The sequence below is a fragment of the Daucus carota genome, chromosome 7, assembly GCF_001625215.2.
Source record: "Daucus carota subsp. sativus chromosome 7, DH1 v3.0, whole genome shotgun sequence".
In the NCBI taxonomy this organism is placed as follows: domain Eukaryota; kingdom Viridiplantae; phylum Streptophyta; class Magnoliopsida; order Apiales; family Apiaceae; genus Daucus; species Daucus carota.
Window position 1 is genome coordinate 27,957,023 of NC_030387.2, and position 26,436 is coordinate 27,983,458.

The 26,436-nt window shown below is 33.4% G+C and overlaps 1 protein-coding gene across 2 annotated transcripts; it reads left to right on the forward strand.

Annotated features, from left to right (window-relative positions):
- The first annotated feature begins 13,729 nt into the window (after positions 1 to 13,729).
- LOC108193457 (transcription factor UNE10) lies at positions 13,730 to 17,058 on the forward strand. 2 transcript variants are annotated; one of them, XM_017360117.2, is made up of 6 exons: positions 13,730 to 14,136; positions 14,699 to 15,338; positions 15,630 to 15,731; positions 15,897 to 15,962; positions 16,361 to 16,741; positions 16,831 to 17,058. In XM_017360117.2, exons 1-6 carry the CDS (start codon positions 14,045 to 14,047, stop codon positions 16,906 to 16,908), a joined length of 1,359 nt encoding a protein of 452 aa, XP_017215606.1. In that variant the 5' UTR covers positions 13,730 to 14,044; the 3' UTR covers positions 16,909 to 17,058. The 2 variants fall into 2 exon arrangements, with proteins under 2 accessions (XP_017215606.1, XP_017215607.1); XM_017360118.2 differs by having other exon boundaries at positions 13,908 to 14,136; positions 15,633 to 15,731.
- The last annotated feature ends 9,378 nt before the right edge of the window (positions 17,059 to 26,436 follow it).

Genomic DNA, 26,436 nt, shown 5'->3' on the forward strand with positions numbered 1-26,436 from the left:
GCATGTGTATAAGTTGCACAAAGCTCTATACGGATTAAAACAAGCTCCAAGAGCTTGGTATGAAAGGTTAAGCAAGTTCCTGTTCGACAACAACTTCAAAATGGGAACTGCTGATAAAACCTTGTTTACACGACAAGAAAAAGATGATATTCTGCTTGTGCAAATATATGTAGACGACATCATATTTGGCTCTACAAATGGTACATTGTGTAAAGAATTCTCGGATAGCATGAGCAAAGAATTCGAGATGAGTATGATGGGAGAATTGAACTTTTTCTTGGGATTGCAAATAAGGCAATCTGACGAAGGCATCCACATCTCTCAATCGAAGTACTGTAAAGAGATGTTAAAGAAATTTGAAATGGATGATGCCAGACCCATCTCTACTCCTATGTCTACATCCAACAAATTAACGGAAGATCCAAAGGGGATTCCTGTAGACATAAAGAAATATCGGGGAATGATTGGAAGCTTGCTCTACATCACTGCAAGTAGGCCCAACATCCAATACAGTGTTTGTAAGTGCGCACGATTTCAAGTAGCACCAAAGGAATCTCATTTATCCGCTGTCAAAAGGATACTGAGATATTTGAAAGGAACCACTGATCTTGGTCTATGGTATCCTAAAGGGCTATCATTCGACTTAGTGTGTTTTTCTGATTCTGACTATGCTGGGCATCTAGTCGACAGAAAAAGCACTAGTGGTACGTGTCAGTTTCTCGGTGGATGTCTTGTTTCGTGGTTTTCAAAGAAACAGAATTCCGTATCGATATCCACTACGGAAGCTGAGTATATAGCAGCCGCAAAATGTTGTGCTCAAATTCTGTGGATGAAGCAAACATTGGCTGACTATAATGAGAAATTCGATGTGGTCTCCATATTGTGTGATAACACAAGTGCTATTGATTTGAGCAAAAATCCCGTGTTACACTCAAGATCAAAACACATCGACGTGAGACATCATTTTCTACGTGATCATGTGAACAAGGGAGACATAAAAATGACTCACATTGATACGGAGAACAATGTTGCTGACATTTTCACCAAGCCACTACACTCGGAAAGATATGCCAAATTGCGCTTGGATCTCGGAATGCTGGAATACACTAAATAATTTAGTGTGCAGGTTTGCGTATATTTATATATATATATTCATTTTGGGTTAAGATAATTTACATAATATTTAGTTATCTTACGAGCAAATAAACTTTTCGATCGAACGTTTCAATATCTCAAAAATTCAGATTCATTGATGAAGAAATTTGTCAATCGGATTTTATGAGGTATTCGAGAAATTCGAAGTAATCGATCAAATTGTTTGCTCGAGCGGGTATCATTCAATATCTCTAAGATACTAAAATTATGCACTTTATTTTCCCAATATTGGTTAAATATTTCTCAATGCTTATTATCTCTGATATATATATATATATTTACATATTCACAAATTTTCGAGGAAATTCTAAAACTCGGATTTGTTGATAAACGAAATTTTATCAATCGGGTTTTACTAAACTACTCGGTAATTTGAGGTTATTTTATACTTCTCCATATATATCTTATATATATTTATTGATTACATCTTTATTAATAATTATTCAGTTAATTATTTCCATAAAGATTTTAATTTACATATATTAATTAATATATAATTTGGTAATATATGTATATTTTGCGTGTGTTACCAAACCCAGCTGAGCAACTATTCGACCCATTTTTTTCACCGTTGGATCAATTGGATGATTCAATCCGAGCCTTATATTTCTAAAAATATATATACTGATTTATCTCAATTAATTAAAAAAAATTTGGGTGAGTTAGCTGTATTCTTTCTTCTCCATTTCTCGACTTCCTTGAGATCTTCACAGGTCTATCTCTAAATGTATAATTTTCAAGAGTTGTCGACGGAGATTGCTCACTACCTTTCATCGATTTTTCAGTCAATCGGTGGAATCTATGCTGGGTTGGTTACATCAACAGATTTCGAACAATCACTTACCCTAAATCTCTATCAATGGATTTAGGGGTTCAATTCGAAATCAACAATCGCACACTCTTTTTGTGCGCTTATATGATTCACACAGGCTTCTTGTTCACAGATATATCTGCATTATTTGATTTGTTTTCTGACCACAGTACAATCCCTAACTGCATACTCAAGAAATCTGCAGGTCTCACGGGATTGGACATGGAGAGAAAGCGTTTCTCAGCTATTCCAGAGCTATAGAAGATGACAGAGACGTGCTGGCACTGTAAAAGCTGAATAGCCGACTTACCCATAACAGCTAAAATGGTAGGTTCTGTGTGGATTGACACCACAGGACAAGGTAAGTATTCAAAATCCTGATTAAAAGATTCTAATCAAGTTGAATGTATGATTAATGTGCAATTAACATGGTCTGATGATCTGGGTATTTATCGTGCTTGAGATGCCTGATAAATTGTCTCTGAGAATTTGAACTAGGTGTTCTCATAAGAGGAGATTGTACTTTGATCTGTTATATTAATATTACTTGATACTTACTCTGCTTAAAATGCATATTTAGTCTATGCTACATGAAATACTTGAGCTTACTGCATATGAACCGGTTTTATTGAATAAGATTGATAAAAATGAATGGCTTTGCTATATAATACAAATGTCTACAGTATTAATAATGCAGTGTGTGATTTCCTGGTAATGATACACCTGCTAAAGCTAGTTACATACTCATAGTTATATTCTTTTATATTCTGTGAACTCTGTAACTTAAAATGATTATAAACTCTGTTGTGCCAACTATTTTGATATGATCTGTTCCGTCATACTCGACTTAGCCAAGTAGTGCACCAAACAATGTACTAATTGTACTTGATACGTTGATGTCTACTGTCCTTCAGAAGTCTATCTGCATTTTTTTCAACTCTTGCTGTATGCACTGCATTCTTCTTCTTGCCATCTGCCCTTGTGTATATTTAAATTAATGCCAGCTAAGTTCTGTTTGTGTGTAAACTCATATCTGCTAAAATCATGTTGCAAAGAAGGATAAAAATATCCTGTTGTGCTTTGTGGTTAGTAAGCAAATGTACCTTAATAAATAGCCACTGACTTGCCTTGCACAGATCTGTCAACTTAGTTCAGCTAGTCTGGTGAAACTAAATATGTACCTGATGTACTTGTATTGTAGACTTTTTGAAGCATGCTTGTGATACTTTGATTTGGCTGCAGTTCACTATATAAACTGGCCAGGATATAAAATGCATCTTTGAGAACTGCTTGTACTAGTACATACTTAAGAATATTATTTTGGCACAATTTCACAACCTTTGCCTTCTTATTTGTATAAGTCAGTAACTTCTAACATACAAATCTCATTTGATTATGTGGTTATTTCTTACAAGAAAAATAAACTGCATTTTGCTGCAATAATCAGCATGTTTGTGTATGTATTACTCCATTATGAGGCTTTACAGTGTTGTTTGATCCAGTTTGGATGCCAGCTGAACATTGGAGTTATATATATATATATATAATTCTCCATCAAATCAGACCTGTAGAAAGCATGAAGCATAGATATAAATACATTCTTTTATTCCTGTACTTGCTGATAGTCATAAATGTGGTAAAATCTCAATGTACTAACTATATCAATTGCACTGCCTTGATAAGAAAATGTCAGATTAAAAGACTGCTTGATCTTGTCCTTACCTGTACTATAGGTACTGTTCAGATTGGACTCTTGGGACACATAATGTCCTTTCTAGCTGCATCCTGCACACCTCTCTGTACTATTCACATACACACCCTTCTGTTTTACACAATCACCACAACTAAACTACTCAGCACCTATAATTAATATATTTAATTATCTGAGTTCTATATGTGCACAGACATTCATATAAAAATCATTTACACTATCCACTCTGTTCATTAGCAGACGTTAGAGAAACTAGGTGGCCCTTCTTGTACTTTTCTGCAACATGTGCATTCAGTTTTCATGCTTATTATTTTTGCACCTATACTCAGCTATATTTCCTGTGCACACACTCCTGTAAGCATGAATAAACTGATTTCTGATATCTCATGCAGCCCTATTCCTGTTTGAAAATTCTGTGTATAAATATTATATGTATGCCTAAAACACCTATTACACCTACACTCTCTGCATTTTCTGCAGAAATCACATAGTGTCTTGAGCAGTGTACACATTGTATATTTTAAAAAAAAAGGGGGGAGATATATGCAGATTTTTAACAATTGTTCAAATCTGTATATATGCATGCATTGCACCAGCACTCCTTACACAACACAGCCTCTCTATATATGGAATACAAGCCTCTCAAAGCCAATTACACTAGAAATCCATCTGAATTTCCTTTTCTTCTCACCAACATGGAAAGAAACCAATTCAAACACTCTCATGCTTCATCCTTCCACCAATACACTCACAAACCAAGATCCAACCTCACTAGGAAGCCAAGATATGGTAATGCAAGCTATGGCATTCCATTCTACCAAAGCCCTAGATACAAGATACAAAAACCAATCACCTATCATAGGAGGAACTATGTTAACCAAATCCACCCTAACCATATCACAATCACCCCTCCCATCCCTAAACTCATAAACCCTTCGGATTCTAAGAAATTACTAGAGATGTACAAGAACATCCAACCGGGAACAAATGTTGAGGTTAAAGGGGAAGTGGAGGAAATTGTAGTCAATGCTCAACTCCAAAATTTGGTTTATGGGGTAGGATCAAGGTACTTTACTCATTTAATGGGGGAGTTTTATTGCAATCTTAAGGCCATTAGGGGTTTGGAGGGTATCTTGCACTTCACCACTATAGTTGGAGGTAAACCCATGCTAGTAGATGTCAAAACTCTTAACAAGGCACTACACTTGCCACATCCACTCACTAACTTGCCTTGCATTGATATTTACTCCACCTATGTGTTTAACAAAAATGAGTTTGAATTGTATGTTGGTTTCTTTTGTGATTCGGATGTGCCTCCCGGATTGTGTGTTTCAAACTATGGCATTCACTACAAGCATTTCACTCCTACTTTTCAACTTGTTGCTTTGATTGTAAGGTCAAACATTCTCCCTAAACCAAATCAAGACAAGTTCTTTGATTTCTTTGATTTGAAAATGATGTTTATGCTTGTGACTAACAAAATTGATTTTAGCATATCTTACATCATTTTGCTTAACATGATCAATGCCAACTTAGTTGATTACATGCCTTATGGTTTCTTGTTGACCTCCGTTTTTAATATTTATCACCTTTCCATGCCTTCCTCACTTGAAACTAAAGCCACTTCTCAAATTTCTAGTTCAAACATTCGTACTCAAGTGCCTTTAGATGAATGTGAGCCTCAAGAGGTTAAAAATGGTAGGTTATCACCCAAACTAGATGAAGAAGACATCACCTTGGCTAACAATGGTTCGGTTAGGTTGTTGGTGAGTGAACTTAAATCTGAGATTAGGAGGTTTAAGGAAGAAAATGTGAGCATCTTGGGTAGGTTGAGCTACTTGGAGAGTGTTGCTGCGGGTACTTTAGGAGAGTCTAGCCAAAGGGGCATGGAAATAGACCCTATGTATCAAGTTCCAATGCTTAATGAGGGTAATGCTATACAAGATATTGACATGTTTCATTCCATTGAGGCGGTTGGGGTAGGAATCGGAGGACAGGGATCGGATGATCTAATTGAATTTGGTACACAATTTGGTAGCTTCACTGCAGCTTTGGAGGATGCTATGACTTGATGTACTGCTTGTGTGACGTGTGCTTGGACTGATGCTTTTGATCCTTGAGTGTTTAACTCAAGTGATGTATGTTTGTTTGAATCTGTGTAATGTTTAACTTTATCTGTCTTTGCATTTTGAAGTGCTTGAACACTTTTGTCTGTAACCTAAACAGGGATAAGACTTAGTTCAACATAATCAGTGCTCATCACTGATTATTATGAACTCTTTTGGTGTGTAATATATTTTCCCTGCCTCTTTTAAATGTATATGTGCATCTGTGCTCTAGAAATATAGCCTGCTGTTTGAGATTGCAGGATAAAGAACACTCCTCTGGATGCTGCTATTCTGGGCAGAGATTGATCTGTAGAACTCTTGCAGCTCCTTGGACCTCAAAATTACTCAGGTGTATTCTATTTAAACTCCTTAATTTTTGTGTAAGTCAGTACCTCACTTAAAGTCTGAACTGTCCTGTGAATCTGTTGGACTAATTTTGTTATAGTTTTCTAGCCTGTAGCTGCTTGTAATTATAGATTAATTATACTAGTATGATTATTACTGTCCAAATGCTTACACTTTGTAATATTCTATAATTTGTTTAACTGAAAAACTTGTGGTAATACTTGCTTTAACAGTTCTATCAACTAGATGTACCTAAATGAGATGCTGAAATCTAAGTATGCTTGATCAATTCTTGTGAATTAACTGAGCATAGCATTCTGTACATTGCTTGAGTTTTGGATTAAATGTGATCACCTCTGTCTTTGTTAGAACCTACAGGGGACCTTCAATATGCTTACCCTTTTGCGATATATGATAGCTAAATGCCTATTAAATTAAAGTATCTATAGTATAATAATTTTTTTTGGTAAAATCTTGTGTGACTTGCAGGAATACAATGATGATTTCTATCGTGTTATTTTAGTAGTTAGAGTCTTCATAACTGTTACATAAGACCATTGATTAGCTTGAATTTTCTTGTTCCAATAACATGCTATAGTCTATGTACGCCTGATCCTTGACGTCATCTGTGCACAGAGCTGACCAGATTATGCTCACTGATTAAAGATGCGTTGTACTAACTGCATTCTTTTGAATAGTCTGATATAATATTAAAAGTCAGTAACTCTGTTGATCACTTAAGAGCCTATTCATAGATATTGTCATCCTTTATGTCTTAGTATTTCTTCAATATCTATGATATATATTGCAGACTTCTCCAAACTCGACTCATGTACTTGCAGGGCTCGTGGAGACAAAGTTATAAAATACTGCTTGTTTAGTAAACTGATTAGTTGGCAGTATTTACAGGAGTATTCATGTTGGCACTATTTTTTTTGTCATGCCTAATTGCCATGATCTGTTTATGATGATTGATCATCTACATAGTTATGTACTCAGTGTAGGCATCTTTGTCAATATGCTTAAAAGTATTTTCTCTACGTTGACAAAATGGCCTATAATTCATTTCAAGAAAATAGTTCGACTATCATTATTTCATATTTACCTTGGAATTATCTCTCGGCATTATTTGTTACCATGACTAAATAACTTTGCCCATATGCCATGATTTCTTGGACTCATCTGGTTTCAAAATATTAACAAGAAATATTTTGTTCGAGACATATGAAATGAGCTATAATATTATAATGCCATGTCTTACAAAGAAATATTGTCATAATATTTTTGTGCCGTATATCCATGCTATGAGTTATTTACGACTTTTTGGCATTTTTCCAAACAAAAGGGGAAGAAGAAATTGGACTCCAATTTTATAAATTTTAAATTTCTTCATTAATTATATTCTTTTGAGCCCATACTGACAAATTAAAATTGCCTTGTGCAGGAATCAATCAAGAGGATATAGCTAGTGTGCTCTTAATTTTATGTGCAAAAATATTTTTTCAAAAACCCATGCATACACGTAGGGGAAGTACACACTTAAAAATTTAAATTTTATGTTTGTTTGGCAAATACCAAAAAGGGGAAGATTGAAAGGACATCTTCGATAAAAAGATTATTTTGATATTTGCATAACTTACATAAAATTTAAATTCACTTAGAATCCTCTCCAATAGGACATCTTTATTTAATTGATTCCGTCAAAAGTCAAATGGTCAAACTAGCTCAAAAAGAATTTCCAAAATTATATTTATATTATATAAATATAAATAATACTCCTTGTTTATAAAAAAATTTTCAATATTTTTTCTAAGGAGTATTCAAAGTTTTTACATCGCAATTTATCGGACGAGAAATATCGATTAATGGTATCTTCTTGTTTTACAATTGCAAAAGCGAAATGCAAAAGAAGCTTGAACAAGGAATATACATTCATTATATTCTTTAGAACACTCTTTTGACATTTATTTAAAAAGACAAAAATTAATTACTCAAGTCTTTTTATTCTAAAGTAATTTATTCCCAATTATTCAATTTATTATTTTACGGAATAAATTATTTTAAACTCTCAAAATATTTCCTTCAAAATTCAAAATATTTTATCTTCAAGGAAATATATTTCAAAGTGTTTACTCAAGTCAAAATATTAGCCAAAGTTCTGTTCAAACTCGCAAATGGCTAATCGTATTTTATTCAAACCCGGAGACTGGTTTTTATCGTTTTAAATCCAAATAAAATACTTCTACTTGCTAGAATGACTTGAAACTTGAGATGGATCATTTGAATAATGTTTTTGGTGCATAGTAAAATTTTCGTAATTTTCTGAGAAGTTTGGTCCGGACGCTATTTTTAGGGGCTGACTGGGATCTTTGACTGGACGTTTGACCAAGTCAACATTGACCAAAATTGACCAAAATTTCCAGATCACCATTTTCCAATATTCTATGATTTATCATATTTTTGGTGTAATTTATTGGAGGTTTCGAAAAATCGTCGCATTTAATAACGATACAAAGTTACGTTATTAATCAAATTCTCGGGAAGCGTGCTTGTCTTTTAGTGACACAACTCAGCTGAGATTTCTCCCATAAAGTTGTTTGTCTTATTATGCAAGTGGCAAACAAACACAACAAAACCACAATCCACACCTTTTCAATCTCCACCCTTTATTTTCCTTTCATCTCAACCATTCACTCCACCCACTTCCCTCTATAAATACCCACCTCCCACACACCAAATTCTCTTAAGCTAAGAGCCAAGAAAGTGCTGAGATTTTTTGGAGTGTTCAAGATTTTCAAGTTTATACTCTCTCTCTTTAATACTTCATCTCCAAAACCTTCTCTTTCCTAAATATATATTCATATATACAAGGTTTTGATTCTCAAGCTCTAACCCACCAAGTTAGCTCACCCACAACCACTTCCAAGCCTCCGTAGGGGCTGCCCAAGTTCGTCCAAGTGCCCAAAATCCGGCCGAACCTCCGGCGAATTTTTCCGGCGAACTTTTCCGGTCATCTCCCGTAAGTGGTTTCTTCTTAGCTTCTTATTTGTGTCTTAACCGACCATTTTGTTTCAGGACTTTGTACTTAAACTCTCTTCATCTTACAAGTTCTTCAACAAGGTTCTCTAAAAGAGACCAAAAGATCCGGATTTGTTCAAGATATAAAAGATATATATATCTCTCTCTTTTAAAGAGAACAAAGAAAGAACATCCGAGGAAGTACTCGATCTCTTCAAAGAGACAAAGATTTGAACATAGTTTCAAGAGTACTTAATCTCTACAAGAGATTTGTGATAAAAGCATCGTCGTCCTTCCATCTATCACCTTAGTGTTGTGTGGAAGAAAGATTTACGACAAAAGAGCTTTTAATCACTATAGCTTCAAAAGCAAAGTTTAGCAACTTATTTGTTGTTATTATCTTGGCTAAACTTTGAGAAGCTAGAGAAAGCATATTCGATCCCGCACTAACTTAACTTTATTATCTCGGGAAAATATCGAATATTCCGAACTATTGTTCGAGGAAGCTTTCTACATCCTAAACTTCAAAGAGCACAACTCAAAGAGGCTAGCCACCCACATTCTATTTATCTTGGCTTTATCAAGTTGTGCAAGAAGTTAAAGAAAGGATATTTTACAATCTCCGAGATCTCTCATTATATCTCAAAACGGAGTTTTGTAAACCAAGTATTCTTTGATCAACATTTTGAATCAAAAGAAAAGAATACTTGTGTAGCCTTAAGCATATCTTGGTTAAAAGAAAAGGCTTGATTAATTACTCCCAACTCAACTATACTTGGAGTAATTAAACGTATACTTGATCTTATATTATAGATCCAAAGAAAGTATACTATACTTGACTATAATATTTCTAACTTGAATATTATTGTCATCTCCGAACTAGTACAGTAACATACTAGTTCAAAACATATCTTTTATAACTTGTTTGTTGTTCGTAGATATTGTGTTCTAACTTTTTGCAGTGAGGTGAAGTGAAGTGAGGTGATTCTTGTTCTAAGACCCAAGTCCTAGACGCACTAACGGGGAGTTAGTCGTCTTCGCACCGTGAAGAAAAGAAAAGACCCAAGATCTAAGACCTAAGATCCAAGACCCGCAAAAGCTTAGGAATACAAAGACTACACCAAGGCTCTACACCGACTTTGAAGAAGTAACGGGGAGTTACGTTCTAAGATAAGTCAAGTAGAGTTTTTACATTTATTGTGAGGTTGTAACGGGTAGTTACGAACCAAGATAAATATTTGTAAGTCTAGATTGTAAAGGCTTCTCCGCCGGCTATAAGGAGTACATCTTTCTTATAGTGAAAAATCTCGAGTCCGGAGAGGAGCTCGGGGACTGGACTAGGGGTGAGAGAATCTATTAGAGGTTGCTCCATCGCGAACCAGGATAAAATCGACCGTGTGATATTTGCTCTTTACTTCCGCACATATAATTGCTAAACAACACGGTAAAAATATTTAAAACTTGGAAAATATTTTTAAAAGGCAATTATAATTTTTAAATTGGACATTAAGCTATTCAACCCCCCCCCTTCTAGCTTAATTTACGCCTTATTCAGGACCTAACATATTAGTTCTTAACAGCTATTTTATCCACTGTGAACCCTCAAAGTTTGTATTATATCTTGAAATTATTTTCGAACATACACAACGATGTAAAAAAATTAAAATAATTTTTAAAATATGTATTTAGATTTAGAATCTAAAATTTTATTTATTTTACAAAAACAATGTAACTTAATTTAAAATTTTAAAATAAATACATATTTGAAGAAGTGTTGAAACGTATGCCTTCCCCTTTAGATTAGCCATTGAACAACTTTAGCAACAAGAACAAACATATAATTTTTGGTCAACTCCGTTTGAATAATGAGACCCTTTGTTAGATGATGTATGTATCCAAATACAAACCACGAAACTAAAAATTAAAGTACAGAAAGGATATATATATATATATGTATAGGCTTAAGTTATATGGAGACCATAATTAGTTGGAGTATTGGAGTCCTCCATCTGGTCCGCTCATATAAAACAAATCCAACGGTTGTTACTATTGTTTAAAAAATGTGTATACTTATTTTGTAGCGTATATGTATACTTAAGTCTCAGCGCCATTTTATGACCAAAAAAAAAAAGTCACAGCGCCATTTGAGGATTACAGTTCTTCCGTTGGATAGAGTACTTCATCATGTTGATCCTTAATTTGTTCTCATGTTCTTCTCCTTCTAGTTTCTTACATAGTTGTTGCTTGGTGGTTTTCTCTCGAGGTTAGGATTATACAACTGCTGTGCAGATGGTGAATGTGCAGAATAGTTGTTCTGCAGATGGTGTTTTTCATATCGTGGTTGTTCATGAAATTTTACATCGTGTAATATATCCTACACATCTGTCTGGACAGTTATGGTCTCCAAGAGCCTATAAGATCCCAATATCCACTTCCGAATTCATGTTCTTGGTGTTACCGAACACCAGTTCTTCGTTGATAATCTTGATGACTTGTTGTTTTGATTTATGTGAGAAGCTGCAGGACAATAAATGAGTAGTGACTGTCTTTTAGATTAGAGCAAAAAGCGAGATTGTAACTGATATACAGTACACTACGGTCTGCAGAACAAGTATACGATTTGCAGTTTTTTTTAAAAGATGTGACATGCTCTCACATCAGTCGTTCATAGTATTAAGATTTAATGGTCTAAGATCGGGTTTCCAAGGACTCTAAAATATCCAGACTCCAAGGAGCCCAACTCTATATGTATGTGTGTGTGTGTGTATATATGCCATTGTTCCATATAGAACATCTTTGAGTACCGCTGAATATATATTAAAATAATTTTTAAAATATGTATTTAGATTTAGAATCTAAAATTTTATTTATTTTACAAAAACAATGTAACTTAATTTAAAATTTTAAAATAAATACATATTTGAAGAAGTGTTGAAACGTATACCTTCCCCTTTAGATTAGCCATTGAACAACTTTAGCAACAAGAACAAACATATAATTTTTGGTCAACTCCGTTTGAATAATGAGACCCTTTGTTAGATGATGTATGTATCCAAATACAAACCACGAAACTAAAAATTAAAGTACAGAAAGGATATATATATATGTATAGGCTTAAGTTATATGGAGACCATAATTAGTTGGAGTATTGGAGTCCTCCATCTGGTCCGCTCATATAAAACAAATCCAACGGTTGTTACTATTGTTTAAAAAATGTGTATACTTTTTTTGTAGCGTATATGTATACTTAAGTCTCAGCGCCATTTTGTGACCAAAAAAAAAAAGTCACAGCGCCATTTGAGGATTACAGTTCTTCCGTTGGATAGAGTACTTCATCATGTTGATCCTTAATTTGTTCTCATGTTCTTCTCCTTCTAGTTTCTTACATAGTTGTTGCTTGGTGGTTTTCTCTCGAGGTTAGGATTATACAACTGCTGTGCAGATGGTGAATGTGCAGAATAGTTGTTCTGCAGAACTGTTCTGCAGATGGTGTTTTTCATATCGTGGTTGTTCATGAAATTTTACATCGTGTAATATATCCTACACATCTGTCTGGACAGTTATGGTCTCCAAGAGCCTATAAGATCCCAATATCCACTTCCGAATTCATGTTCTTGGTGTTACCGAACACCAGTTCTTCGTTGATAATCTTGATGACTTGTTGTTTTGATTTATGTGAGAAGCTGCAGGACAATAAATGAGTAGTGACTGCCTTTTAGATTAGAGCAAAAAGCGAGATTGTAACTGATATACAGTACACTACGGTCTGCAGAACAAGTATACGACTTGCAGTTTTTTTTAAAAGATGTGACATGCTCTCACATCAGTCGTTCATAGTATTAAGATTTAATGGTCTAAGATCGGGTTTCCAAGGACTCTAAAATATCCAGACTCCAAGGAGCCCAACTCTATATATATATATATATATATATAATATGTGATAGAAAATGTAAGACTAATATTTTATTAAAGACTATATATGTTCAACAAGCCGGACATATTTTGTATAATAATTTATTTTACAATTTTCTACTCAAAAAATATACAATTTATAAAGTCTCAAGTAAAGGCAGCCTCCATTGAATATAACTCATTATACTCCTTCTGTCCCATTTTATTTGAACTGTTTTGACTAACATGTTTTTTAAGAGATAAATGTTTAACTTCAATTTGAATCAGAAAAAATAAGATAACGGATGTTAAAGAACAATTGTATATGAATGCGTGATTATGATAAATGTTAGGATTTGTCTAATGTGCTTAGCGTATGTGTTCACAGACTCACTAAAAAATCGTAAATGTTATATATAAAACGTTCATTCGTTTTGGACATCCGGTTTGGACATCGGGTAAAAGAAGTGATTCACATGCAATGCAATCCTAGAGAGTGAGTATTATATATATGTGCGTGGCTATATATGAAAAAGGAAAAGGTACGTATAAAGGAGGTACAGTATCTCATGATTGAGAAGAAACATGCATGATTAGTTAGCTTTGTTCGCAGCTATGCCTAGAATTCACACAGTCAATTAGTCATCCACTTGCTCATTAAGTCACTTCGTAAAGAGACTTACATACCTGCAGCTACAACCACCTCTTTTCCATATCTCTTCTCTTTCTGTAATCACTGATTACATGGTCCATTTGTTCCCTCCCTCTGTATCTTCTTATCTACTTCTTACTTTCTAATAAATAGCGAAAGGCTGCTTTCATGCACAACTGTACCTAGCATCCATAGCCACATATGTAAAATGCAATCTTATTTAGAATCTAGCTACTAGCTCCACGAACTCTCTCTCCTTCGAACTTATAGTACGTGCCTATTGTTAATTTTAAGGTGAAGTCAAGAAGAACAATCAAATAAGAGCTGCGGCATTCAGTAGTAAGATCAAGAAGATGAGTCAGTGTGTACCTGGCTGGGATCTTGATGGTGGTCTCAAGCTCACTTCTCAATCCAATTCTATCTCTTTGGCTCCTCATGTTCCAACGTAAAGTCTCTCTCTCTCTCTCCCCCTCCGTCTCTCTCTCTCTCTCTCTCTCCCTCTCTCCCTCTGTCTCCTCTCTCTCTTTCTCTCTCTCTCTCCCTCCCTCCCTCCCTCGCTCCCTCTCTCTCTCTCTCTCTCTCTGTTGCATGTCTCTATGTACTGCTAATGTTATCTGATCTTATTATTCCCTCCGTCTCTTATTACTTTTCCTGTTTCTCTTCAGCACGTTTGCCAATACACACTTTTGATCTTTAATATCATTAATTTTGTATTGGTATTAAATATAAAAACTTCATTGTATTAAAGTACTCGTGAATACGAATCCAACAAGATCACTCACGACTATATTTAGTCTTATAGATTAGACGTAAATTAGTAATTTGTCTCATGTTATGAACAGTCCCGACATATGAAACGAGAAAAGAATAAAGAAACAGAGGGAGTAAAGTTTTCTACTGACACATTAGAATTCAAGATTTGTTATCTTAATAAACAGTGGTCTTATTCTCTTGATTGTTCATATTTTTTTTAGTGTGATCTAAGAAGTGTGGTGTAAATTTCTCAGGTCAGATTACGAAGTGGCCGAGCTGACATGGGAAAATGGTCACTTATCTATGAACGGTTTAGGGCAACCACGACAGCCTTCTACGACCAAATACACGTGGGACAAGACATGCGTTGGCGGAACCCTAGAGTCCATCGTCGATCAAGCCACCTTCGTACCCAACCACAAACTGCTCTCAAATTCCAACACTGATCTGGTACCATGGTTCAACAACCACAAATCGATGTTGGCCAGTACCAATAATACCGCAACCACTAAAGTCACTGCCTCCACTGGCGTAGTGGACGCGCTGGTTCCTTGCGCAAACATGCGAGAGGGATCCTCGTTGCTCGCCATGGACTCGGGTTTTGGCACTCATGTTGAGTCGTGCAGTGGCGCGACGGTGCCGTTTGAGAAGGTGAGAGGACCGCGTGTAAGGGTGCCGGTAGCAAATGAGTGGAGTAGCTGCCCTGATAATAGTGTATCGGAGAGTGCCACGTTTTGTAAAGATAGTAGGCAGGTAACGGCGGATACCTCGGAGAAGGAATTTGGGGCGGGAGGGTTCACCTCCACCTCCACCGGTTCCCCGGGGAACACAAGCTCCGGCAAGCAGTGTACTGGCGGCGAAGACCACGACTCGGTTTGTCATAGCAAACGTCAGGTGATTTATATTAGCAAATAATTATGAGTATAATATTAGGTATTTTTTGTTCATATATGATTTGTTATGTATTATTGTTAAAATTTTAACTTGTTTATAGTTCGGTATTCTAAAAATCTTCAATAAATCTTGAATCTTGAATCGGCAGGTGAACCGATTAGTTCTGATTCCCTGCGACCATGATACATATTGATTCATATTACCCTCAGTTAATTAATGTTAAATAGTTTAATTACATGATTGAAGGTAATAAGAAATTGTAAATGACTAAAGCAGCAATGTTGTTTGCAGAAGGCCACAGTGCATGAACAAACAAAGAAGAAAGCAAACGGGAAATCATCAGTTTCAGCCAAAAGAAGTAGAGCAGCTGCCGTCCACAATCAATCTGAACGGGTACATGTTTTCTTCTGTGCATCCTCCTACTTTAGTAGTACCCGTTTTTTCTGTAGTTGTACTATTTAAACTTTAACTTCCTCCTCGATATGTTTCTTACAGTCAATAATAAAATATAATATCTGTACTGATAACAATCCAATATCTTATTGTGTTACTTCTTAGAAACGAAGGGACAGGATTAACCAAAGAATGAAGACACTGCAGAAGCTTGTTCCAAATTCTAGTAAGGTAACCTAATCAAAAAAATTCTTCTATTCATCACTTCCCTGATTCTATTTTTAATACTAAAGCCTAAACTTTTTGTATATTTACGCTACTAGTTTGGCCGACAATATATCCGATTACACTACTGGCCGGTAAGGTTAACTTACTAAAATGAATCTCTTAGGAAAGTGTGGTCCAAAAATAATTTATCTGTTCCTTTATGGAATATGTCCAAAAAAGCTTGTCCACAGACATAAACATTAAGCCAATAAGACTGTGGCTACATGTTCTTGTTCTGTGCTGTCACATTTATTGACTTCCCACTTGTTAGTTGTTTGTAAATTTTGAACATTATTCATTTCACTTTTAATCCATGTCAAATTAATTAACCAAGGGTTTCTGTGAACATGAACAAATTTCAGACAGACAAAGCTTCAATGCTTGATGAAGTCATTGACTACTTGAAGCAACTTCAAGCACAAGTGAGCATGATGAACAGAATGAACATGTCTCCTATGATGCTACCATTTGCCATGCAACAACAGCTCCAAATGCAAATGATGGCCCCCATGATGGGCATGGGCATGGGAATGGGAATGGGTATGGGACATGTGATGGATCTGAGCACCGCCATGGCTTGCCGCTCCAACATGGCTGGAGTGGCGCCTGCTGTTCTTCATCCGTCGACGTTCATCTCCCCCTTAAATGCATGGGAAGGGGGGAGAGCAGATCACAGGGTGCACACACAAGCATCTGTTATGCAGGATCCTATGGCTACATTTCTTGCTGCATGTCAATCTCAGGTTCATACAAAGATTGAATAATATCTAGTAATTTTATGTGAGTGTCGCGTTTAATTAATGAATTCTGAAGCTTTTGATTCTTTTTGTAGCCCATGACAATGGATGCATATAGTCGGATGGCCGCGTTATATCAGCAGCTGCACCAAAATCCTGGTCCAAGGAGCTAAGAACTTATAAGCTTACATATATGTAGATATGTACTTTTGTTTTTGCTTTCTGAGCTTTATTCCCAGCTTCTTGGTTTTGATTTGTGAATGAAGAACATAGATATACTGTGTTTATATATTTAATTTACAAGGATCAGCTCATTAACAGAAGTTAGAATCGCATAATTCAGGCATATTGTAATATATGTTAAAATTCACCATGTCATGGTATCCCTTTACATGATATATTCATATATGCTGTTTTATTCAAATGAAAAATAGCATACCAACGAAATGTAATGAAGAAGTAGTTAATGCTCTTTAATTTATAGTATGAGAAATGGTGTCGATTATAATGTAGGCGTCGGCAGTCGGTCCTTAGATCAGATGTTTGTTGGCTATGCTGGTGAAAAACGTTCGAGACCAACGCAACAAGGATATATGCGACTGCCTTTCTCAATGACTACAAATGTATGTCGGTTTTCGGAATTTGTTTGATGCGAAATTTATATATCACAGAAGCGTACATATATAATTAGGTTCAAAATCCCTATTCTTTATTAATAAGCGACATATAAAAGGTTTTACCTATATCATTTAACGTTAAAGTTTAATATCTGATGGGAATTTGTTAAAAAATTGTAAAATGATTAATAAATTTTTAAGTTGGAGAATGCATTTGTCGACATATAAAAATATGAGAACAAATTGAAAAAACGACAAAAATTGATGGGTGCAAAATGCTAATTTCAAAAATAAAACACTTTACCTTTTAATATTGACTGTTATTTTTTGATAGAAATTAGTCAAAAGGGTGCAATGTGATTGAGATTCATAAGCTATATGATGTACCTTGCTATAATTTAAAATTCTAAACTAAATCACAAAAATGATCAAAATTAACGGATGCAAAATATAGATACTTATAATTTTTTCATGTCTATTTAGATGTTATCGGCGATAACTTCTCATCTAGAATTAACTTTTAACAACATTTGCAATATCGACATTCAAAATATTAGCGTAAAATTATCTTAATCCGTGATTCCGTGCAAATGACACGGGACATATTTAGTTAGTTAGCAAATAAACTTCATTCATCATGTGACCGAGAAATGATTTAATCATTAAGCAAATTTGATAAATTGCATTCTCGTGTAGTCGTGTTATATACCGAAGAATGATCTACCATTAACTAAATATCATACTGGCCCTGAAGATTTGTTTTAGGAAATTCATTTTAACAGTTATATGGTATCTTTAGGAATTGAGTATTTAAGCATTGTTTACTATTTTCTACTGAATCGAGTATCTAACCATTGTTTACTATTCCCAATTTGACAAACGGGTCACTTGTTTTTAGAAAAAATAAATGCCTGCGTATAATTTTAAGTGATAAGTGACTTATTTTTATTTACAAAACAAGACTCATATTCATAATAAGGTATACACTTATTTACTCTATTATAGAATAAGTCAAAGCTGAACCGATTATACAGGTTTATGCATGAATGTCCGTTGAAGTGATACGCATAAACCGTAAAAAACGGCTTTATCGGACAGCAAGTTTAACAAAGTCTTTGTCTACGAGCAGCATGAAAATGATGGTATTGCAACTGAACATGCATCTGTATGCCAAAAGATGAACACGTTTGTCAAACTTAAATGAGGTATATATCAACGTCGCTTTTGCTATTCTTTGAATCCAGCTGATCTGCTTACATGAATACTAATCAACGAATTAAGAGCTGATGTATCAGACAATACATAGAATAATTATAGATCAACTCTCTAATCAACTATAACTCGTTCGGTGCTCGGCGAGCCATGTAGTACAATCAAGGACCTGTGGCTAGATTTCTTGTATTTAAAGCAGTTGTTGCTTATCAAGGACATCTATGACCAGTTTTTATGCATTCTCGTGACATGAGTTTTAGAGCAACTGCTGTGAAATGGGTTTTTAAACTAGAATAAAAGAAATTGTCTCCTAGCTTTCTTTTAAAGAGCTTCCGGTTACTTTTTTATATAAATTTTTTAAATGAAATATTCACTCTGTAATTTTCTTTTACAAAAAAAAGGAAAAGAATAAATGATTAAGAACCATCCTCGTGCAGAAAAGTGGTCCGAAGCTGAAATGTCGTATTCTTTGTGAGCCACTTTGCTTAAAGGCAGACTTTTTAGATGGAATAAGTTGGGCAAATGATAGAGGAATGAGATAAACGCTTGGTCACTGTTATCACCACATACTTTTTTTCTGTAGGCCTATATTCAATTAATTCAATTTCATGACTTTCAGTTTCAGAAGCTTGCAGTAGAGTACCCCATGCGCATGGATATATCAAATGCTTGCGTATTTAGTAATTTACATGTATTTGTAATGATCAAGTGAAACAATTTGCAACCAGAAACCAAATTAAAGGTTTTTTCATTGTAAAATTAATAATAATTTTTAATAATTTGGATTTTTATTAAAATTTGTTACAAATTATTACAGTAAACAACTTAGCTAGAAAACTTGTGAGTTGTGCCTTTCTTGCGCTCTCTCGTTTATTCATTAGGAATCAGGACCATTGCTATATCCTTTATCAAGAGTCCTCTCAAGTTTAAATTCATTGCAGTTCGAAAACATTACACGTATAAATACAGATAGAGAAAAAAAGTAGCTTTGATCAAGTTCGATTAAAATTCTCTTTGTTTCGTTCCTTTCTAAAATCACATGATCATTCATCTTTAAAGTTCTCAATCTACCCGTGCCCGATTTCATCAATTAGAGAGGAACCTAATATACTGTAATTAAATTAGAGAAATTTCAATGAAGAAGAATATAAGAAACCACGTTAACGTTTAACCAAAGAATCTAGGTATGTTGCAGTTCTCGGAAAAAATTCTTATTCTCATATCAAATTGTTCATTATGTTTCAAGATTATCAATTATATATAGTCAAAGTCGACCTCGTCGCCGGTTAGCCTATGTCTCCTGATTTGAATCGTCTTCAACCAGTTCATCTAGGTGATGCTGGTTCTCTTTCTCAGTTGAAGTCTCCTAATCAGTTGATCCTCTTAACCAAGGGGCTGTTCTTTTTCTTCCGATACTAAAAGGGAATGGAATACAGAACAAGAAATGAGATATAGGAAATGAATGATAATGAATTATTTTACCTTTTTAACAACCCAATACAGGTTTTTTATGTAATTAATTTGGCATGTTACACTCCCTGCCCGCAACTTCATGAACATCGAGGACCCAATAAGTCACTACTTATAATTCACTTAAAAAATTTAAAAGATTTATATAGTCTTATACTAGTACTAAAATTCAGGCATGACTGACGATCATTTTGGCCTAAATTCTGTCGGAAGTATGCTTTTTTGACTACCTCTATCTGAAATTTGTTGTCAAAAGTTCTGAATTGCATCAAAAGTTACAGTTTTGTTGGATGATAAATGTACGACCAATTACTTACTTATTATAATTAAAAAAACTGAACATCCGATAAATTGGCGATGAATTTGAAAATCATTCTTAAAATATGGCCAAATTTCATTATATATATAATAGTAGGATGTAAAAAATTGGCGAAATGTCAGATAAAATTTCATATGCAAAGTGACGAATGTAAAAATAAATGTCTATTTATGAGACTGTCGAAACTGCATGGCAGGCCGCATTTCTAATTCATTGGATCCATTTATTGTTAATCAAAGATCTTTTTAGTTGTCGGCCCGATTTCAAATTTGATGATATAATCCATTAAGAAAAAAATATATCAGTACCATAGATTTTACAGACAAGTTTAACGCATCAGAGGTAGCTATGAAAAGAAATGGTCTGGGCTGAATTATATAATTGGTGAGATCATAATTCGCAGTATAGCAACGCACCAGAGATGTTCGGATTCATATATCTTTTAAAACTAAAGGTTATTTACTATCTTAATTTCAAAATGTGAGTTTATGCACTACATAGAAACGTGATTTGAAGATAAAAAGCTTAAAGGTAGATTATACTTAAAAACTAACTTATATTTTGTTATTATTTATTAAAATTCTTAACATTATTTATGTTGACAGTGTTTATATTTTACTTTTGTATTTTTAATAGCTTCAAGTCCGCAAAAGTAGGCATATATCATTTTAAAACTAGTATTAGCACATTCCATTCTGGATAATACATTTTAATTATCATAATATAGTAATAATTATTATAATTATGACTAAAACACTCTTCATACAAAAAAGACTTTGCCTCTATTAATCAAATACAGATATAATTATGAGGCTAAACTGATTTTAAAATAAGTGGTTCCTGTTTTAAGTAAAAAAGTGAAGTAGAAGTTAGGAGTTTGTAAAGACTTATAAGTGATTTAAGTGTTTAGGAAAAAAGTAGAAGTTATGAAACAAAAGTTAGGATTCTTTTTTATAAGTGTTTCTCGACTTTTTACACAAACGGTACGAATAAGTGCTTCTAACTTATAACTTCAGAAGCGGAGCTTAAAAACTCCACCCAAACGCTCACTATATTTCATTCAACTTAAAACATATAATTTCTACAAGACAAAATATTAAATAATTTGTGGACTTGCTCTAAACCGGTCATTTCAAATCCCTTTGCACCAAAGTAATCCATGCAAATAATTAGACATTGTTGGCATACAATACGATTCCGGCAAGGGAGACCTAACTGAACACTTCCTATCTTCTTGATAAAATACAGAGTGACCACACCAGATCTAACAAACTTGTCCTTTTTTCGTAGAGACTCACTTTATTACACTAGCATGTGCAAGATCTTAACTCTTTGCTTATGATGTGAAAAGCTTCGATGGAATGGTCTATCTACTAAAATGCACCGGCATAAATTGTTAACGTTTTCGGTACTGAAAGACTACCCAGTACCTACTAAGGTGCAAGACATAAAATAGCATTGTGCGATAATATAATTACCAAGTGTCCAGACAAAATGAGAAGAAGACAGTAAGGACCATGATATTTATACCTAACTAATAACACCATACAACATTGCCACAATTATATGGTATCTATCTACAACGAATATGATTTACGAAAAGGAGAAGAACTTGGGATGGTCCGAATCCCACTTTAGGGTCCGTATGTTTATTGGTTGCTTGATTCTATCCTACCTATTATTCTTTCCTATCCTCAGGGGGTCTCCTCCACTACGGCCTGTCGACTACAATGAAGAAGATGTCGCACCTCATCATTTGTTGAGTATAATTTGTAGTGCGGAGCCAAAATTTAACGGTGAATGGAGGGTATTATGATATCTCTCTTTTTTGAATCAATTAATAAACTAAATATACTCAACTTATTAGGATAATTAGTAGGGTGAATTTTCTTTAAGTGTGAATCAACATATTCATATAGAATGACTAAAATGTTCAATGATTAAAAATATTGACAAGGCTCCGTCGAATCAATAGGTAAGCTAGAGTGTACAAGTATTACCATTAATGTTTGAAGATACATGAGTTATGTGTTTTATATTACAGCAACAACTAAAATTTAATAATATATATATATATACTCCTGTCCCATTTAATTCTATACGTTTTTTAACTGCTCGACACGTATTTCAATATTTTTATAAAATATACTTCTGTAACTTATTTTTAAGATTTTTTCTAGATTAAAATTATAATATCTAAACTTTAATTCAGAAAAAGGAAATTTTAAAAATAAATTACACAACTATACTTTATAGGAGCACTAAAGTCCGTGCCGCGTCCCCGGTATACTATCTGGGGGACGGAGGGAGTAATAAAATACAAAATGTAATATTGGTGATAATTTGCTAAAAGTATAAACATTTGATGACAAAAAAATATTATTTTTCATTATAAAATTTAACAGAATGACTAAAATTACAAACATGTGTAATGTCAGTAAGAATTCTGAACAAAATAATTATTTGGTCATAAATTTTTAAAACAAAAAAATCTATTTTTCTTTTTATGTTATGGTACATATATCACTTTATACTTCAAACTCATATTCTACTCTTTGCAAAAATATTAGACCTTCCCATCAAATTCGAATATTCTTGGAGTGAAAATAATAAAAAAATTATAAATATGTAAAAGTTTAAAATATATATATATATATATATATATATATATATATATATATATATATATATATATATATATATATATATATATATATATATATATATATATATATATATGAACACTATCATAACACTTTTTCTTTCATAAAAAATGATCTGTTATGATTATAATTATATAGTTAAGCACTAACTAAATTTAATATATGAAACCTAACATCCAAATCTATCCAAATTATTAATATGAAATATTATAGAATCCGGAACAGAATCCAAAACAGAAATCTATCCAAATTATTAATATGAAATATTATAGAATCCGGAACAGAATCCAGAATAGAATCATGTACATATTCTTTACATGATTAATATCACATAGAATCATGTTATTTTTAATCTATAATTGTTGTTAAACATGCTAGATACTATTATTATTCATAATAAATGGTTAATTAGCTTAAAGTTAGAATTTAATTCAAGTTTTAGATGAGATTCTAAGTTCGGCTTAAAGTTAGAATTTAATTCAAGTTTTAGATGAGATTCTAAGTTCGATTCCAAAATGTTCTTATTTGTTCTGTTTTTAAGGGTGTTCTGTTTTGAGCAATGCCCTATATATATATAATTTATATACGTGTGTATATATATGTGTGTATATATATAGAATTATTAAAATACAAACTAAACATAAACTAATATAATTACATCGAATGTGATGGTGATGGAACGTAGTTTAATCGTGATGGAGTAACGCTTTAACTTGAAGGACTATTCATAGACATGTCAAAGGTCTGTCTGAAATTTTAGCGAGACTCTAATATACCATAATGAATTGAGTAGGAGTGGAGACGAACTCTCGATATGAGGAATTTGATTAGGGGTGGTTTATTTTGAATTGTATTTCAGTTTGAATTTTGATGATGATTGTTTGAACAATTAATTATATATTTTTTATGTCTTATTTAATTCTATATTAAACTGTGTCATCTCCTATCTCCCAATATATACTGTCAAGACAATAATAATTATTAGTGGCCGTGTATTAAGCAATTAGTTAGTGGCCGTGTCCTAGACGGCAGTGCTTGGCGGTCTTAGCAAGAGTCTTGTTATCACCAACCAAAACCTAGTGGTACGTACGTACCTATAAAGTGTAGATGGAAGGATAACATTTGATCTTCATACAAGGAGTCATCAATCAAGAATTCAAGATAATGTTACAGCTAGCTTGTACAGCACTTGATTACTTAGTTGTACGCATTACGTTCTCCCCCAATTTCCTTTATTTGATTGAGACCCATGCATGCATGATGATGTTAATATTTTATGGTCATATGGATTTATTAGCAAAGCAAATATGTGTTCATATGTATTGGCGTCAAAAGTAAATTACAAATTCTGCGCATGTATATGTTCGAAAATATATTTATATACTACAAGTCAAAACTACTTTCAGTTCTCCGACCCCACAAAAACTTTGAAAAGATTATCAACATATTATCATAAAAAAAGTATAAAATTTATTTAGAATAACCCAACTCTAATAAGATATTTCCCTTATATATAATTATAGTGTAGCAAAATTCAACATTGTCTATTATTATATTAAGATAATATATTCTATTTATAACAGTTTGAAATTATAATTGTGTATCATTCTGAAAATATAGTTAATCAATATAACTAGTACTATTAACACACAATGTGTTAGATATTTGACAAATTGTATATGGGTCCAGGGCCCTAACATACATATGCTGCGGACCTGTTAAAAAACATACAGATTGGATGAATATCCAGCGGTCAGGATTAAAACAAAGTTTTGACATGTCCAGCGCTAAAAAAGCGCTGTACGTGGGGAAAATGGATTTTTCCTGTACAGCGCTAAAAAAACGCTGGATATACTAAAATTTTATTTTAATCCTGACCGCTGGATATGCATCCAACAGACAGGAACCTGTATGCTTTTTAACAGATCCCCAGCATACATATGTTAGGGACCTGGACGGCTGGACCCATTGTATATAACGCACACAAGTCCAATTTATCCAATTATTTATAGTTTAACACAATATGTTCTAAAATAACATGGAAGAGCAAAAATATAATCTACAAAATTGGTGATCTTAGGCCATCTCCAACACTGGAACTAGTTTTTGGCTTAAATGTTGGTCCAAATTTAGACCGAATCATCTTTCTATTCCAACAGTTTGGCCTAAATTTTGATCCAAATTCATATATCAATATTTTATTCTTCTAACAGTTTTTATATTATTATTCTAATCTTTTTAACAATAATATAAGATTTCATATTAATATTAAACTCAATAAATTCATTAAATTAGAAAAACACTACATTTAAACAAAGAAAATAAAGAAAAATTTAACATTTTATTAAATTAACTAAAATAAAATTTAAAAAGATTCAATACTACTCCGAATTATTATATTATTCCCACAAATACTCAATTATTGAAATCGAGCATTTTAAGGTGTTGTTAATTAGAATTATTTTAAGATTATTTAATTTTATTATATTTCATAATTAATATATATGATTATTTAAGTAAAATATATTAAATATAATTTATAAATATTTAATAATTATATTAACATAAAATCATTTAATTAACTAAATATGAAAATATTAAAAGTTATTATTATATTATTAAAAAGATTTAGGCCGGTGAATAGTGCCGGCCTAAATTTAGGCTAGTACGGTTCACCGGTCTAAATTTGAACAAAAATTTAGGCCACTGTTGGATGGATTTAAATCGAAATGGTCCAAATTTGGACCTTTAGCCAATGTTGAATTTGCCCTTATACGAATTTCCTGGTCATCTCCATTTTAGATATCTCTATTAAATTACTCTTAACGGTTATTTTGGTTTTAGACTAGTGAGATAGGGCGTCTTCAATATACTTCTGATAAACTGAGGATCAGTCACACGAATCATAGATACATAAGAGTTGGAAAGAATAACTCATTTTCTAGACATGCATGTTAATTACGATACTAATTAATCTCGAAACTGGGGTTGCTGAACAGTAGTTATCAGTGTCATTCTTATCTTAACTCTTAGGTAGTTAGAGTATACAATCAAAACACAAACATCCTATGAATCGATCGATCATGGTTAACCAAGTCAAGCAACCATGTTATCTCAGTCTTCTAGGCATTAGCAGCTGGTCAATGTAATACACCTTCAAAATGTTCAACTCAATGAGGGAGAGAGAGAGAGTTATATACATGGAGTACCCGATTAGAATCTCGACTTTAAATTTGTGCCGCCTTTCATTTTGTTCGTAGTTTAACTTGTACGAGAATGTGCATGCATAAACGTTTCATTTGTCTTTTTATAATCAACTATGTATATGTTGTCTTTGACAAGATTAAGATTCGAAGATTAATTAGCATCTCATAAAAAGAGAAAATCCGATAATTGTTATACCACTTTTATCATTTATTT